Raw genomic sequence first — 17617 nt, forward strand, 5'->3', positions numbered from 1 at the left:
GACCTCATACATCAACAGTTGCGACAGTAAAAGCAGATTGGTCTGATGTTCGTTTTCTAGCCGATAGTTTCCAACAACAGTTTTACGACTTTTCTAAATTTTCTTTTGACAAATCAAAAGACCTATCTTAACGAGTTAGAAGAAATAAACAAATATAAAGACGTTAACGGAGGACACTTAATATCAGTCGCGTTCGTTGGACTCCGAATAAATCATCGGCGAATTTTAATTTAAAAATATCCCGTCTGGTCTGGCCAAATTTATTTATTATTTTAATTTGGCGGTCACATTTTTCTTATTTTTAATCCCGACTGTCCCCGTCCAAGTCAAACAGCCCAAATATTATCAATTTTCCTACGATATCTACGCCCTGACCTCATTCGTAGAAATTCGTCTGTTTTCCTATATTCATGTGACTCATAAGTGACATTTTTTTCGCGTACTCGTCCTAAGTGTTACGTTAATCAAAAGTTTATTTAAAATTCGAAACTAAAAATAAAATGGTTAGAATTAAAATAGACGTCAACTTAGTATGTATTTTTGCAATTATGACAATCGGAATGCTCAGTCCTAAATCAGAAATATTTAAATGCAGATGTTCAGTATACCGCAAAGCTATTTAATTAGTTTATAATTTACAATCAAATTAAACTGTTTATTTCATTATTTATAGTATAAGGTTTCTAGGAGGCAGCCAGGTGTTCGTTCTATCGTGATTCATATTCTACGGTTATTCTAATGTTAAATTGTTAACTTTATGCCAAAAGAGTTAGTCAATGTCGTGATAATTCCCCATCTTGAATCGTACATTTCAATAACAAATCTTCCGAAAATGAGTCATTTAACTTCGAATAATTCTCAGCCCATGGTGACAAGTCTGGTTGAATACCACCGAAATAAATTCACGGTACTCTCACTTCACCAACTATTGATCAGTTTCATATGAATATTTCACCCAGTAAATAAATCTCTCAAATACCTACGCCCCTATTAATGATATTAATATTTAAGTATTTAAATATACGGATGATGCAAACGTCTATTTTCCTTGATACTGACTTTTCGATATGAGAAATGCGTTGCCAATGTTTAGCGAGCCAGTATTTTTATTTTAGTAACCTTGTTTATAGCCAATGCAAGATAAAACTTTGCACTGCATTAAAACCTACATAATTATTTGAAAACATCTACTTAAGACTGAATAGTAAATAATATATATTTAATGTTTGTTTCTTTTCAGTGCTTTTAGACACGCAGAACCGTGGCCCAAAATGCTTTTAGTTATTTACTCCGCATGAAAATTTTCTCATAAAAAATTCTTAACAGTCAATGGAGAAGCTATTTAATACGATTAACAAAGAATATTGAGTTTTATCATGTATGCTTCTTACAAAAATATAAATGAATCTAACAAAACGAAATTAATATTAGTGACAGTATATTGCAGTAAGTAAATTATTTTCTGTCCACGGAGCGGCCAAGCGATGCAGTAGAAATATATTATCACTACGTATTTGGAAACATGTATTTTTTTATTTTTCTGAGCCTTATAGCAAAAAATGAAAGGATTAAAACATTGCAGGGGTATAGAACAACATTCTTATGCATTATGCTAAGTCGCTTATTTTATTGCTTTCTCGTAAGCTGCTCCCATTCCAGCATTCACAAAACCCTTAGAACGTTGTTTTTGATGAAGCAAGTAGTTTAGATAAGTGAAAGTAAGTTATTTTGAATTGAAAATTGAAAAACAGACCGATTTCTAAATCCGCTCGTCTAATTTGGTCGAGCCTCGACCTGTTCACAAACGCGTGATGCTGCATCTGTTAGTCGCGCGGAACCGTAATGATGGGTAACCACGAGTATCGACTGAACAGAAAATAATTCAATTTTGAAAGTCTAACAAACAAAAAGACTAACTAGTAAAATAGAGTTGCCTCTGCCTCTAATCTGCTATCCAAATATTCCTACCAGTCTATGTTGGGTGAATCAGAGAAGTGTAGAATTTCATCATTCATCAGGACATTAAAAGATTTCGCAATATTTAATGAAACTAATCACAATAACTACCAATACAAAATTAGAATATTTGGCATTGGAAATAATGTTACTATTAATTTAAATTTTAATTAGCAATAAAATCACTACGAACCTCCCAGCTTTAAATTTAGCTTCTTAGCCATAGGCAGCAACGATATTAACCTTATAAGGCGTTTTAAAATACTCGCTCAAACCGTAGACGAACTTTCATATATTACTCTGATTGCTCAGTGCATCCGAATTAGCATCGTTGTTTTGAAAAACAGTGAAAGTGCAACGTAGCGAGAGAAAACTTAACCTGAATCTAAAAAAAATTATTTTGTATTCTATAATCATTTCCATCTTCACTTAATTCTATGACGTAGTCAGATTGTTCATATACAAATAGACCAGTTTAAGGCACCGCGTTTTTCAAACGAAAGAGGAAAACATCTTCAAGAGAATGTCTTCAACCTATACAGGGTGCTTTTTAAGTATGGAACCAAACTTCGAGATATACTCTGAGACTTTGTGTGTGAGAAGAAATGTATATAAAAGCTTAAGTTTGGCAATGACCGCTTTTCAATATATAAGGTGTTAAATAATAAAGTTATGCAACAGTATTTTTATTTTTATAGCTAAGCGACATTCGTGCAATTTTAATTGCGGAATGAGCTGAGTTTTAATTGTTAATTATGTTGTAAAATAAGAAAGAAAATTAAGAGATTAAGAAGTTCGACCGAAAGTTATTTAACCGGAAAATGTTGACAAAATTGAAGAAGTAACGTTAGTGGCGCACTTTTCTTGTCTGATAATCAAATAGGCAGATTGTTCTTCTGCGGCACTGGGCCTAATCATTTACAAGAGCTTGACCACAGCACCCCATTCAGAGAAAATTACAATCTATGTTGCTAAATTGTCGATAAACTAGTAATGCTTTTAGTATTATCAGGTATAAAATATAGAATTTCCAGTTGAGTAAGCAACCTGAGCTTTTAGTGAACTTAAGTGGAAATTTTCCACCCAACTAGTTTGGTTTTTTCTTCCCTGCTTTCGATATCGTATTTCTTATGCGATTCAGTTTGGTTTCCATTTTGTTATTGAATATTTATAATCGTTGTTTCTTTAGACGAATGTGGCCGGAATTTGTCAACTTAAGAGTGCAAGAGCTGAAAATAGTGGGTTTTGGGCATGGGGATAAAAGCATGAAAAAAATGCTTAATAAGAAACGGAAGTTGTTTGTTATGAGCAGGTTTTAAGGAAACAAAGCTCTAGGATTGTAGAAAAAAGTCCTGCATGAAGAGCAAAGCAAAATATCAAGAAATTTATTCGGATGTTACATCATTATACTTGTTGCATTATTATATTTATTTCCATTGTTACACTGATATTAAATATATATAGAGTGCTCGTTTTAACACGCAAGATAGGATTTTACGTCTAAAATGTTTAAATTGGCGGTTCTAACTCTACCCTTATGAACAGATTTGTCCAAACATTTAAAATAATGTCTTGAAAACAGAACATACCCTACTAAAAGAGGAAAAATCTTCATTATATAATATCCTTATTATTTCAAGGTGTTAACTAATAGTGTAGTTAACAGAAGGATTTAAAGCTCCGAAATCAATAAAGTTTTCATTGTAGGCAAACAAGCGGACAACTATCAAAGCCAGTGCAAGCAAACAAATATTTTAATGTTTCACCGAACGTTTCCTTAACAACTTCCTAATGTCTTGTTTACAAGATTAAGCATTAGGATTATTTTTTCTTGGTGATTTTTATGGATTTTTCCTAACTGCAGCTCCTAAATGAAATGCGACGCGCACTCGAACATTTTGGAATACATATGTTATTTTCGGCTAGTTGAATAATTAGATAATTCTATAAAAGCATATCGTACTCGTTTGAACAGTGTCAAAGGTTAGCGCCTACTAAAGTTAAAGATGATGGTTTATTTTGACTTCTAATGCTTTAAATACATGGTTTTCACCTTCTACATTTCGGTTGATAGGATATCTAACTGAAGAAATATAGATGTTGAGAAAATATAGCTTTCGATTCTCCTTAGCTAATCAATGATTTATGACTTTTGAAAATTTAGAAGTAGAAATATTTTTAAAGGCAGAATATTTATTTCAAATTTTTGTTCCAGAATTTGATAACTTTGAGAAATCTTCTGTAATGGTCTCGATCGACCAAAATTATTCGGCTTGCAAGACCAGTATGAATGGGAGGTAACTTCTGCTTTTCGAAGGACCAACGTGTTTCAGAGTGTATTGTGAGTACAATTGGAAGCAGCTGCAGGAACAATAACTGTCTCGCGATTCTGCATGTGCCTAACTAGCACGGGTAAACACCGTTTGATTCAATTACTTTGGGCGATTGGGCTGGGCAGTTTGGCTGTAGGCTGACCGGGAATTTTAATTGTCGAGCCTGATTTTGACCTCGTGTAACTTAGGGAAACCGACCCAAAGGAGAAAAACTTCCGAGCGATTCGATGGCAAATTGCCCAAGTGAGAGTCGTTCCATGGTGTAGAAGTAACAAGCACACGAGAGTATTTGCTATAGAGAGGCTGCCTTCTACGACTGATTCCACCGAATGCTTGTGTGGATTCTGAGTTCTACAACTGGTTTGTAGCGACTAGGGTTTTCAGAAATTTCTGCTCCCGACGGTTTGGGCGAGACATCTTCGAGAGCTTGGATGTAACAAACCACAGAGCGGACTTGCGAGAGAGCGACCGACTTTTACAAGTTGTTAATAGATACTCATTTGTACGACTATGTGTTCACGACTGTTGAGAGACTTCTTCTCCACCCAGTCTTGTCGACCTGGGGGAAGTGAATATAAAGAATTCAGAATTCGTTTTACGGCTGTGTTTGATTTCGCACCACTAGACTAGCCGGAAGTACTAACTCTTAATTGCTATCACCGAAAAAAGACACATTGGTAACTGGCCCCAGAATCAACGGAAAGGGTGCCCCGTTCCCGGAATGCAACATTGTCAAAGTCACAAGTACAAAATGTTTAAATATTATTTGAACACCATCGACTACACCTTTCCTTGAAGGTATCCTTCCTTTCTTTCGAGTAAAGAGGCAATTACTTAGAGTGTCGTTACGGACAATAAAAACATTTCGTTCATTCAAATAGGTATAAACCGAATTCAAGGATGAAAAGCGTCCACACTCAAAATTGATTAGCCAATTTCACATCGGTACACCGATAGAGTGTAAAATCTAATTCGTAATTAATATTATTATGCATTAAAATTGGCAGATATTTACGGAATTATTGACGATTCATGGACTAAAGTTCAAACAGCCACCTTTAAACGACCTTAACTACTGGCGATAATTTTTTGAGACGCTAGTAATGATTCAACTATGAAAAACCGGCAAAAATAAGTATGTGGAATATATTTTTATACAAAAACGATCATTTGACAAATTGTAAGTTATTAATTTTCTTTGATTTTATGAAACTACTTGAATGATAAATCCACTCGTAAGTTTTCTTTTTTTTGAGGAATATTTTTTTAACTGATGTAAGTAATTAATTTCAGCAACAAATAAACTTTAATTTTCTTATAGGCAGGTACTTACTGAATTTTTAATTAATACTGAAGAACAAGAATAAACGATTACGATAATGCCTTAACCGTGCAGATCACATCTTTAGATATTTTAAAAATCAATCTTACTATTCCGGACACTTTCCATAATAGAATGTATTTATTATAATATGCTTTCAATTCCATAATAATCGTTGTTACTTAGTTCTGGTTATTAGGCATGCTGACTGCTTCAAAAATGTTTTGTCAATCGGCAACTCATTATAATAGGGACTTACAGTTGAAAGTAATAAAAATAAAAATTGCTGATTAAAAATAAACTTCAAAAAGTGGAACCGAATCTTGGTGCTGATTTGAATGTAATTTCTTTTGAAGACTGTAAAAATATTTTAGCATGAGTAAGTAATAACATAACACTATTTCAATTCGATTGGCGAATGAAAATCGCTAGCTGATATATAGAACGACTTCAGTTTTTACGAGAAGTTTAAATTATTTTAAAAACATACCAGCAAGTCGGTCGCCATTAATCTCCTCTTCAGATGAAAGACCTAAGTCGCGAAAATCAAACGATCGCGAAAAAACTCCTAAACTGAGAAGAACTAAAACACGGATGACCACTTGTGGAACCATTTCAAAATTTAACTGGCAACTCTAGATAAGGAAAGCTTCCGATTTGAACTAACCGATTGGCACGTCGTACTGAGAATATCTAGCAAAATTCGAATAGTAATTTAGAAAGTACTCATCCCCACCTTACAGGTGGTACCATGACCGCCCACATTTAGGGCTATAATTAAGGGTATATTCACGCATCGTAGGTGGTGGCCAATAACAATTAGAAAATATGGCCGTGTTTCTTTTCATTGGTTCCAGGTAGAACACATGCTTCGGTGCAAAACTCCATTAAAATGTATAGAAAACTGCACTTACTTAATTGTGTGTTAGCATTTTAAACGATAAATAGCAATTATGGATCGATAAGTGGTCACGATTTTTTTTATATCACTTTCACGTTTCAATCAGATAAATAGACAATAAATGATATTGAAGCGCATGATAAAAATCATCTTGTCTGCAGCGTTTGCTACTACAGAAACTTACTAAAGGGCCGACGGGAAAATTTCTACCTGTTTAATGAAACTCGATAGTTGCATGGTAATAATATAGGAATATTCAGTCACAACTTGCAATCGAAATATCGAATGGACATTCCATGCGCATTGCAAAATGTTTATTTCCATTTAAACATGTCAAACAATTTATCCCGTCTATTAAAATAAAATTTGTTCCTCACTATGCAGTGACTACTTACTTGACCAATATAAAAACGAAATAATTGCTTTCACTTTACTCACCCTGTATAATATACAGAATGGGCAAGTAATGTATTTAATAGTAAGTATGTAATTTACAAATAACACATTTCTACTCTACTCATTCGGGGAACGAAAAATATCCTATTCTCCACGGTTCCAAGAATTGAGAACTTTTGGAAAAATGGCCCAAGCGTGTAAATTTTATTTTCAAAACAGACAGTTTTAAACGCTAAGTATGTAAGAGGTGCAAAGGTAGGGCTTACTTATGTGCAACTTTGCTCCAACACTAACACTATTATTTTCAAAACTCTACTGTAAATATTAAAAAACTTGCAATCAACTTTCAATAGACAACGATGATATAAAACAGATGAAATGTTTTGCCCTTTTCCAGGTCAATCCTCATATGACCGAAGCTTTTGACGATTAATACAAAAATATTACTTGTTAAAAATACACCAATTTTGAGTCTATAAAGTCAGTCTTTTAGTTTACCTTTAAATCAGTCCCTTGCAATACTTTAATATGCCCACAAAATTGTAATCGTTTGGAAAATACAAAATACATTTTGATTTTCATGATCCAATAGAAGCTGTATTTAACCGATCTTATTGTATAAATAATTAACGCTTTACATTAAAATATCTAGTCGAATTCAATAGAGAAATGCAGGACTAGCTTTTGGCATCCAAGATGTTTTTTAACTTCCAATTTTTTCGTTTTAGAATAGCTGAATGCCAAGTTATCTAAATTACTATTAAGGGGCTTTCAATAAACGAGTTAAATGGAAATAACGTTGCTCAATACCACTAATTACTTTTATTTTTTATCAAAAGCGACTGCACTGTATGAGTCGTCAACTTCGTTAGTTATCTGAAGGCCAAACTGTAAATGAAAAGCGGTTGCAACGTGAAATTTCTTTTTCTTATCAAATTGGTATTTCCTATTTCTAATGTCGTTAATGTCTTGTATGTTAATAGTAAAGTATTGAACGCAGGTTTAGACCATTTCATTGTTGCAACAGATGAGTGCAGCAACAGTTAATTTTATACGAATAACACTTTTGGTACAGAATTTGTAAAAGATTTATTTACATTTTTTAGACAGCCACAACAATTCGATTTTTTTATTATTTGAACTTCACATAGAAAAGATGCATTACCCAATAATCAACTAAGCTATTAACCAACATATTTCAAGTTTATAATTATCCCGTTAGCAAAGCAGCAATTTAATCACCCTCGATTAGTAAAGTAAACATTAATTTCGCTCATCAAAAAGTGTACTAGTCACTAAGCAGAATTATTTCTCCTACTGCTTTAATTCCACCATTCAAACGAAGTGTTAAACTTTTTATTGTTAGTTTAGTTTTATTTCGCTGCATTTATCAATCTAACATAATCCTAACTCAAAACAGCTTAACGTTTATATTCATTAAACACTGAAATCCATTTCCTTATGTTAGCAAAATTGCCAGTCCATTAATAAATATGCCTTAAGTTTCCTAAACGTGGGCAAAACCCATAAGCGATACAAGTAGAATTGCTAATTGACCCTCTTAGGTGAATTAATGTCCGTAATATTCGATAAATAAAGCTTGCAATTTATGTGAAATAATTGAAAATAGGTTTTCGATTCGTCAATCCTCGTTATCTGTTGGTTTTTTAAGTTGGTCGATTTGAGAGCCAGGTTGTTTTCATTTTGTTTAGCTATTTATTCAATTTTTTAAATAGATTTTAACGATTTATTGTACTTTTGAATTCCCGCAGAAAAGGCGCTCAATAAATGTAACCATAGGACAGTTCAATCAAAAAGGTCAATCTGTATTTTTGAGCTTTCACAGAGCGATTTTTCGAAACTTTTGGTAAAAGAGTTCTACTGCACATAAGGTTTATGTTGTTTATGTTTATTATTTAAGTCGGTCAAAGGGACAACTTTAGACATTAGTTTTTAGTCTCCCAAAAATATAGTTCGGTACAAGGTGTTTCCTCGTAAGTTGACACCCCCCAAGATCGTTTATTTCGAAAAAATGTGAAAGTGACCAACACAAAAGTTGTTTAATTTTACTCATTTTTTTTAAATCTGAATTTAGAATAAAAATATAAAACACTGAAATGTAAAAATTCTGTTATTTTATAAATAAAGTTTGTTTTTTAAATGAAACACCTTCAAAAATATATATTTTGCCTATATTTGTATTAGGCGTTTTTGCCTATATGTATTACGTTTTAAAAATTCTAAATAGCAACAAATCAAAGCAGCCTTGAAATTCGGAAAGGCGCCCCTTCCACCCCATAACGTTCGCACGATTGCACTTTTTTTAAATGAAAATGTGGATATCTCGATTGGACCAACGGGTCCTATTTTATGGCCTTCAAATAGCCCCGACATAACGCTTCTTGATTATTTTCTCCGGGGTTATTTAAAGAGTATTGTGTATGAGGCTCTAATTAGACGCTTTAAAATAGTGGATGCACTTAACGATATCAATATGAATCATAACCAATATAATGAAAACGTTATATATACTTAATATTGAAGTAGGTTATAGAGCATAAAAGAGTTATAGGTTATAGAGCATATAGAGCGTTAAACGGAGGTCATATACAAAATCAGTAATTTTAAATTAATACAGTAATCAGTAATCAAAAGTAAAATAATTTATGACTTCCAAAAAAAGGCCTATAGACGATTAGTTTTTTGGTATATTTGAATACAAAAGTAAAAAAATGAAAATATAAAAACTTTAAATTTAATACTCAACAATGTTTTTTGGGGCAGCTTAACATTTTTCTAGATTATATCACCTACTTTTTATTTGGCGACATACATTTTGTATTGGCATCAATTTTTTTGAAATATATGTGCAAACTTTAACGATAAACATAATAGTATGAGATGTACCTACCGCTCGTGAAAATATTTATTCAAAACATGTTAAATTGAAAATTAATATAATTATAATCAAATAATTATATTGACATTTTGTCTGATTTTTGCGTTCCTTTCTGACATTTAAATGTGTTTCATTATTGTGCAGTTTAATTATTATTCAAAATCGTTCTTACAGTTTTAGGCGGTTTTTATCATTGCAATTTCCAGTCATTCAGTTAAGCGTTTATCTGCCAATTAAATCCTTATGATGTCCGATATACTGCGAAAACATACAGTGTTTTCAATTTCTATTTAGCGAGTTTTTTAAATACCTACTTCATGTATAAACTTCCGAGTTAAAGCAATTGTTAACCATTTTTGATTATTAACTGTCTATATATTATGGAATATATTTTTAACAGGGTTTAAATCAAAATACCTACGGAAAGTACTGGATAATTTAATCCAAGTTGTTTCAAATATTTTGGCAATTGATACCAAAGTTAATTTTCTAGCAAATATTTAAAAATGGATCATCTGTTTTTCACACATTTTTAACAAAAGAGAGTATATTATTTTATCGCCATGGCCTACTTTTTGATGCAAATATAACAATTTTTTAAAGACAATTCATAAACAATGACAGTTCACAAAAATGATGTGTTCATATTAAATCCACTACAAATAAGTATTAATTAGTAAAATATTTCGACATACCGGCTGCTTTGACTCTGGTCTTAATGTTATCATCATCGATAAGGGGGGCTTTATTCCTGCCCAACACAATCCCGGCAAAATTAGCCGCTAAGATGAAACAAACGCAGTATCTAAACACGGCCATATTTTGAATAAAAATAAAATTGTAAAAAATCACTATGCGAAAAAAACACTCAATTCACTGGTCACCAAAATTGGAAAACTCGATTCGCGAATTTGAATAGTTTTATGCGCGAAACATCGTTCTCTCGACGTGTGTGCCGGTCAAAACTATTTATGTAATGTTGTGTGATGACAATTCTGACGTTTGTTACAAACGCTAAGCAAGCGCTAGCGAAACTGCTCGCGAAGAAAGTCGAGCGTGATGCTATGTAGTGGTCCCCTTCTCTGATATGTGATCCTGGCTACGGTTTCCCTGCTTATTTAATCCTTAGGAAAGGACGAAGGATAACTCTTTCAGCTTCACCGCGTTGCTGCAACCAATCAATGACACGGGAGTACAGGGCGTTCGCTCGCGATTGGCTTCATTCATTCGAACGTTTTACCTTACCCAACTTTATACGGTTGTTTTATTCATTTTTTTCAATTTCATACGCTTCATAGTAGGGGAAGAAGGTCATTCATTCTGCAACAGTGAGCAGCTTCAGTGCATTGCAGCCGGCTGTCGATCACCGAGAAAGGCGGCCGAAAACAATGCGTCGCGACTACTGTTGCAGGCAGTTATCTTGTACGGATCCGAAAACCGAGACATAACGATTTCAATTTATGGCCAAATTAATAAAACCGCTAATTCGGACAAGCTCAAGTTTCAATCACCAGTAAACACATTTTTTGCCTAGTAGGTATTTACGTTTCTTTTTATGTACAAACTATTTCACATCTGCCCATTTGTGGATTATTTCAAAACAGAAAAATATCCGGTTTTGATCAAGCGTCAAGGAATTTAATAAAACGTTACATTACATACATCTTACATTTTGAGATCCTCGACAGCTTGTGTAATGCGGTTTCTGATAATACAATATAAAGCCAAAATAAATGCTTAAATAACGAAAAATAAACGATTTTCAGATCGGTCAGTTGTCGTTTCTTCAAACATTCGAATTTTTTTTGCTCTACAGTTGCAAAATATAAAATTACCTATAGCAAATAACAGTCAGGGCAACTCAAATGGAAATCAATAAAAGCAATAAAATAAATACAATCGATTAATGTGGAAGTTCATATAAAATCTAATTTGCAAAAATTCAAAATTGAGCAATATTCACGTTAGCTTGTGTTTTCTTCAGCAAACAAAAATCAATCACTAATCAATTTATAATTCATGTATAAATATCTGTTAGGTATTTGAATTTCAACGTGGCAACTTTTTTGGGTCGATTCTTTTGCTGTTTTATAAGGGAAATTGCCACTATTACATAGGTATTGATCGCAAACTCAAGTACCTACACCTGGGAAATTCACTATTTTTTCGCAGGTGAAACGTTCGAGGAAGTGAATATGGAAAATTATTACGAAAAATCAACCGATCAAAAGTTGCCTTTTAATATTTTTATTGTCGAATAAACTGATACCTTATTTCAGTTGGGAATTTTATTTCCCAACTGAAAAGGTAAAATATCAATAATTTCCATTATCAAAACTTGGGACAGGATTTCCATTTCAATTTTATAAATGAGTAAATACTTCACTACCGACTTGGCGTAAGTTACCCAAACGGCAACATTATTAATGAATGAAGTTAATCTCGACATTAACCGGTTAATCTCGAGAATAACATTCTAATGTTCCGTGGGCTAATGTCCGAATATTACCTTACCTCAAAGGTAATCCTTAACAACACGAACAAGCGGAAATGGCTGAACTTGGCTTTATCAGATAATGTTAATGTCGAGACTAGCCAAGTTCGAAGTTTAACCATAACGTACTTACATATATTACACCAAGGTAATAATTGATCAATCTGTTCAATCAACATTACGAGTATATTTTCAATAAAACATTTCAAAATTTCAACGAATGTCAATATACAGCGTGACTCAAAATTGCCGGTTTTTGGGTTATAGGCCTGACTTGAAGAGTACTGGGTGGTTTACGTAGACTGTGCATTAGAAGTTTTCCAACTTGTAGTTGTTTCAGAAATTTAAAATTTTTTTTCCGGTCATATGGAGCCGTGCCGAACCCATGTAAAATACATTGAACCCTTCAGCTATACAGGGTGTACGAAAAGTGTAACCTGACTTGGGCAACCCTAGTATTTTTAACTTATCTCTTTCGGTTTTTTGATATGTCAATTGTTTTATAAAAAAATGCATTACATATGTTTACGGAACAAACTATGTCTAACCGGAGGTCCTAGTTAACTCTCCGGATGACGTCAGGGTTCCTAATTTGTAACATGAGTGCATGCCCCTACAAACATTGACATATTTTTCTATTGATTTAATTGTGGTACAATTCTGCTTTTGCTGATATACTGATATAGTATGTAAAAACAAAGCAATTGGGATGGTTCGTGCTATTTTAGAGGTGCTTCTTGATGTGACTTGCCAATGTGGTTCCATTTACTCTGCAATATTGCTTTTTTTTCTGTTGATCTATGTGATTTAATCCAGTCAATTTCACTTTCTATTGTGTAGCATACTTAATTCCATAAATTGGAATAATGATATAAAAAAAATTATTGTTATTAAAAACTGAGAAATTTGCAAAAACCTATATTAGAAAAAAGGCAACAATGTTTTTCAAGGTAATCTGCCTAATTAACATTAAGTAAATACCTGTTGCTTCGCAACTATTGAAAACTCCGGTAACCATGGAATTATACAGAAAAGGACAATAAGATAGACAAGGATAAACGGTAAATTCAACAGGAATCGTTGAATGACGGAACCTATTTCGAAACTCATTACCTCGCATTATTAATTTGTTTACAAATTACAAAAACATACATTTGGGTCTGTAACTCCAAACACGTGCCTGTGTGATCACCTTATTATGAACTATTCTCGAACAGCATCTTGTATTCGGTTCATTAAATCCTGCTTAATTTGTACCGGTGTTCACTAAGCAATTGGTTTAATGTGTATCTTACATACGTGGTAGGAATGTAGCCGGTATTTATTTGGTGCCTGGAAAAGTGTCAGTTGTTGTGCAATTTTCTGAGTGCCCTTCAATGGCTTTTCTGCAATTATGTCCAACACTTGTTCCTCTGTGTCTGGAACGCCGAACATCTATTGTTGTCCACTATCTTCTTGAAACCACTCTCCTCGCCTTTTGTTGGCTTGAGTTGTTTCAGCTTCTGCTACGTTACTGTAGCAATTCCCCTGAACTAACCGCATATCCGCAAATTCGTGAAAGGAAATTCAAAGTAAGTCACAGTTTGACAAATTATTGTTATTATTGACCAGGGCCTGTAATTATCTGTTGATGCCAAACAATATCTTTGCCGCTTTGACTTTTCATCAAAAAATTGAAGAAGAGAACTTTTTTAATTTAAAAAATGTTCGTAATTCGAAGCAAAGATCGTAATTTTTCTTTTTGAATGCTTAAGTATTCCAATATGCTTCCAATTAAATGTGGTACACTTTCAAAATGCTTAATAACAAAGTTGAAATTCGATTTTGAACTGTTAATATCTTCTAGAAATTACCGAAAAAAAATTTTCAATATTTTTCTCGCACCTTCCAAGTGAGCCCATATTACTCCTTAAAAAGAATGACGCCAATTTTGAATCACCCTGTATGTAGACCTGCCCCAAAAATATTCAGACAAAGATTTTATTGAAAAAAGCACACCAACCAAAGACACCTCGACAATGACATTTATTTATGGTTAATTTTAACGATGATGAGGAGGAGATGCCCTTGTCTACATTATTTTTAATATAAGCGGAAACGTTGCTTACTGCGCTAAGTGAAAGTTTACAAAACATATAATATTTTGATCACAGTCAGACCTAGTTTTTTATAAAACGTATGAACGTTTCCACATCCGCTAGGTTTGCAGGAGTGATAAAGATTGATTCGTTTACTAAATGTTGCCTATTTCTGCGTTGGCAAAAGTTCGCTACAAATTCCCGAAAGCGAGTACTAAAATTGTGAGCTACGTTTTGAGCTTGGTCCTTTAGGTGGTTAATAATACTGTTATTTACTCTTTCTGTGATTTCGTGGCGAATCCAATTCTCATCCAATTGCGCTTCTTGTGACTTCACATCAACATCCAAATAAAGCAGCTTTTTTTTAGGTATAAAACCTATTAGTTCCTTTTCATAAGTTAGACATGTTCGACTTCAGAATCCTTACAATCAAATTTTGAGCGAGAAATATTAGTTTACTGTCTGTCATATGGTATTAATTTGTTCTATTTTTATATTATAGAATGTGGGCTGTGCGACAAGAGAAAACTTCTTTTTGGGAAATTATTAGTTTTGCTTGGTGTTTTAAATCTCTGGAGTGTAATTACTTATTGAAAGAAAATGTCAGTGATGCCCTTAGATCAATAAGTATTTCCTGATGGAAAACGCTTGCTGTGTTAGTTATGATAGGGAAATCTTCTATTGGTTTGTCATCGCTAAATGGAGCATAACTAATTTTAAATTGTGATAATTTTAAAATAGGTTGTATGATTGGGTCAACATAATAGAAATAAGTAGATACCTACTTTTCGGATTTTGGCTTCGAACTTTCAAAAATCATGATTTGTCAGGTGAATTAAATGTTTGAAAACTTATTAGTGTGAGTTTAACTGACCTATGGAATGTAGTAATTAAATTATGATTCAATTCACTTGTTTGTCAATTACCCTCAATTACCAAACAATTATGTAATGAGTTTGAACGGTACATTGGAAACAATTGTGATCTTCGCTCGCTACGTCATGCCGGCTTTCAAACAGTAAAATTACTTTAATTATATTATATAAGCGTGTTCGGTCAGCGATAGAATTTTTCCTAAACGACCATATGTCCTGCAAAATGGTTAAAGTCGAGATTAACCTACCAGCTGCCATTGTCCTGCCCCGTTTTAAATCCTCATCGAAAAGCGGCAATATTTTACCCTTAGCCAGGGCGCTGCCGGCCACATAAGCCGCCAATAGGCAAATTTTCAAATATTTGAAGAGGTGCATGATTCCAGTGCCGGTACACTAGATATGTATCCAGTGATATCCAGTTTATCGCTCACAAAGGTTACGTCAGACACTCGCGATGTCAAAAGTACCGCTAATTTTACGAGAAATAAATCGGTCTTCTAAGGTTGATCAGGCAGATCTCTAACGATTACTAGGGGTAAACTTCCAGCTAATCCAGCAACTTCCATTCGTGGATTTCCGAACCAAACCGCACTCTTTCCATAGCCACCGTCCGTGATAACCATAATCAGATACTGATGATCCAGTGATACTTCAAGTAATTCGCTACAAAAGACCTTACCGAACCGCACGACACGTTAAAGAGAACACTTTTAATATGAATGTGTTTATAAGTCTGGGTGCTTATCTTATCACGGAAGATTACATTATATGTTATAACTACTATATGTGATAAGACAATGTCACCTATAATTGTTTAAAAATGTTATTAAGAAAATTTCATTATTTCGTTTATCTTGAAGGACGGGTGTATTTTTGGAATTCAGTGAACCGATTAGTTGCAAAATATCGCGAATAATAGATAATTTCTGTAGAGTATTTCGCATTGGAATCCATCAAAAAATTAAACCTGCAGTAAATGATTCTACAGAGGAGGAATGGTATCCTGAGTTCTGAGTGCCTGCTTTTCTACGCCAGCAGATAATACGCAAACATATGTTATAATTATATTGTAATACCCTAAAAAGCAGTATGTTATTTTATATACAATAGAAGAGCGAGATTTTCCGCTGCGCAAAAATGCAGCTTCACTCTAAATATCACATGAAACTTCATCTGGGAAAACCGCACGATTATTTCAACGGATCCTTTTAAAGTCCAGTTTGCTTTGAAAGCCTTTTTTTGGCTGCAACAGCAACGTTTTTCTCAAAGATCGGTAAATATTGGACTTGGGTTTATGTACCCATTTGAGTAGTTCCGGCAATTGAAAATTAGTTTGCCTGGGTAGCAAACTGCACAAAGCGAACAGTGCTGTGTGTATCACAACTGAATGCCTGACTATAACTTCAGTATGTAAACCACCTAACTCAAAGCGGCCCATTAAGAATTCCCGTTCCAATAAGAACGACGGAATTAAATTTTAAATAAAACAGATATATATTTGTGGCATAAATTTGAATAAAAGTACACATCATAAGGTTATGAATGGAATAAGACATCGGACAAATGACCGCCTCAGCTTTACTGGCGCAGACGTGCTCTTTTCATGCAACTTTTAAGGACTGTTGCTCATACATTTTGCGGTACTGAAGTATCTCTGAAGAGATCTCTGAAGAAATACAGTTCAATTTCATCTTTTAAGGCTTCAATCGTTGTTGGTTTGTTCGCATAAACTTGTGACTTAAACAACCCCAAGGAAAAAAGTTCAAAGGCGTTAAATCGCAAGATCTGAACGGCCAATGCCAATCTCCAAAACGAGAAATAACACGACCAGGAAATGACTGGTGCAAACAATCCTGCGTAGAGCCGCAGTTTCCTTGATATAATCAACAGCCGAGTACTGTGCACCAGTCTGCAAAAGACTGCAGTCCAAAAAAGAAGGACCAAGACCAAGACTTGCATGGTTTTGGTATTGGGTTTGACCTTGCATACATAGTCTTGGTTTTGGTCTTGCAAATCAACGACAATCTTGGTCTTCGTCTTGCAGCAAGGCTCTGCAAATCTAGCTTTTATATAAGCCGTTAAATGAAACGGAATTAATTTAATAAAAACAAGTACAATAATTAACTTTTATTTACTATTCGAAAGTTTCATTACTTTGTAATTCAAAATTCTTGACTCGTACTTTTTCATTGCCTATTATTAGATCCAGAAGAACTTCATCCGGTATTTTTTTTTATTGGCGAACAAATACCCTGTATTCAATAGTATTTCTGAAATTACAATCTAATCATGCTGATCAATGAGTAATATTTTTCAAACCTAATTTACTACCGCTACGAAACTTATATATATATATATTAGAAC

The 17617-nt window shown here is 33.6% G+C and overlaps 1 protein-coding gene across 3 annotated transcripts in view; it reads right to left on the reverse strand.

Moving 5' to 3' along the window:
- LOC109546647 (dorsal-ventral patterning protein Sog) overlaps nucleotides 1–15986 on the reverse strand; it is a gene marked incomplete at its 3' end in the record, with an annotated part of 100471 nt that extends 84485 nt beyond the window's left edge. The window contains 1 exon segment of one of the 3 annotated variants that reach the window (XM_048666394.1): nucleotides 15502–15986. In XM_048666394.1, the coding sequence (XP_048522351.1) occupies nucleotides 15502–15628 (127 nt within the window). 3 annotated transcript variants of the gene reach the window in all.
- Between the last annotated feature and the right edge of the window lie 1631 nt (nucleotides 15987–17617).

The sequence above is a fragment of the Dendroctonus ponderosae genome, unplaced genomic scaffold, assembly GCF_020466585.1.
Source record: "Dendroctonus ponderosae isolate FM_Combo_2020 unplaced genomic scaffold, Dpon_F_20191213v2 Dpon_F_20191213_5, whole genome shotgun sequence".
Lineage (NCBI taxonomy): Eukaryota > Metazoa > Arthropoda > Insecta > Coleoptera > Curculionidae > Dendroctonus > Dendroctonus ponderosae.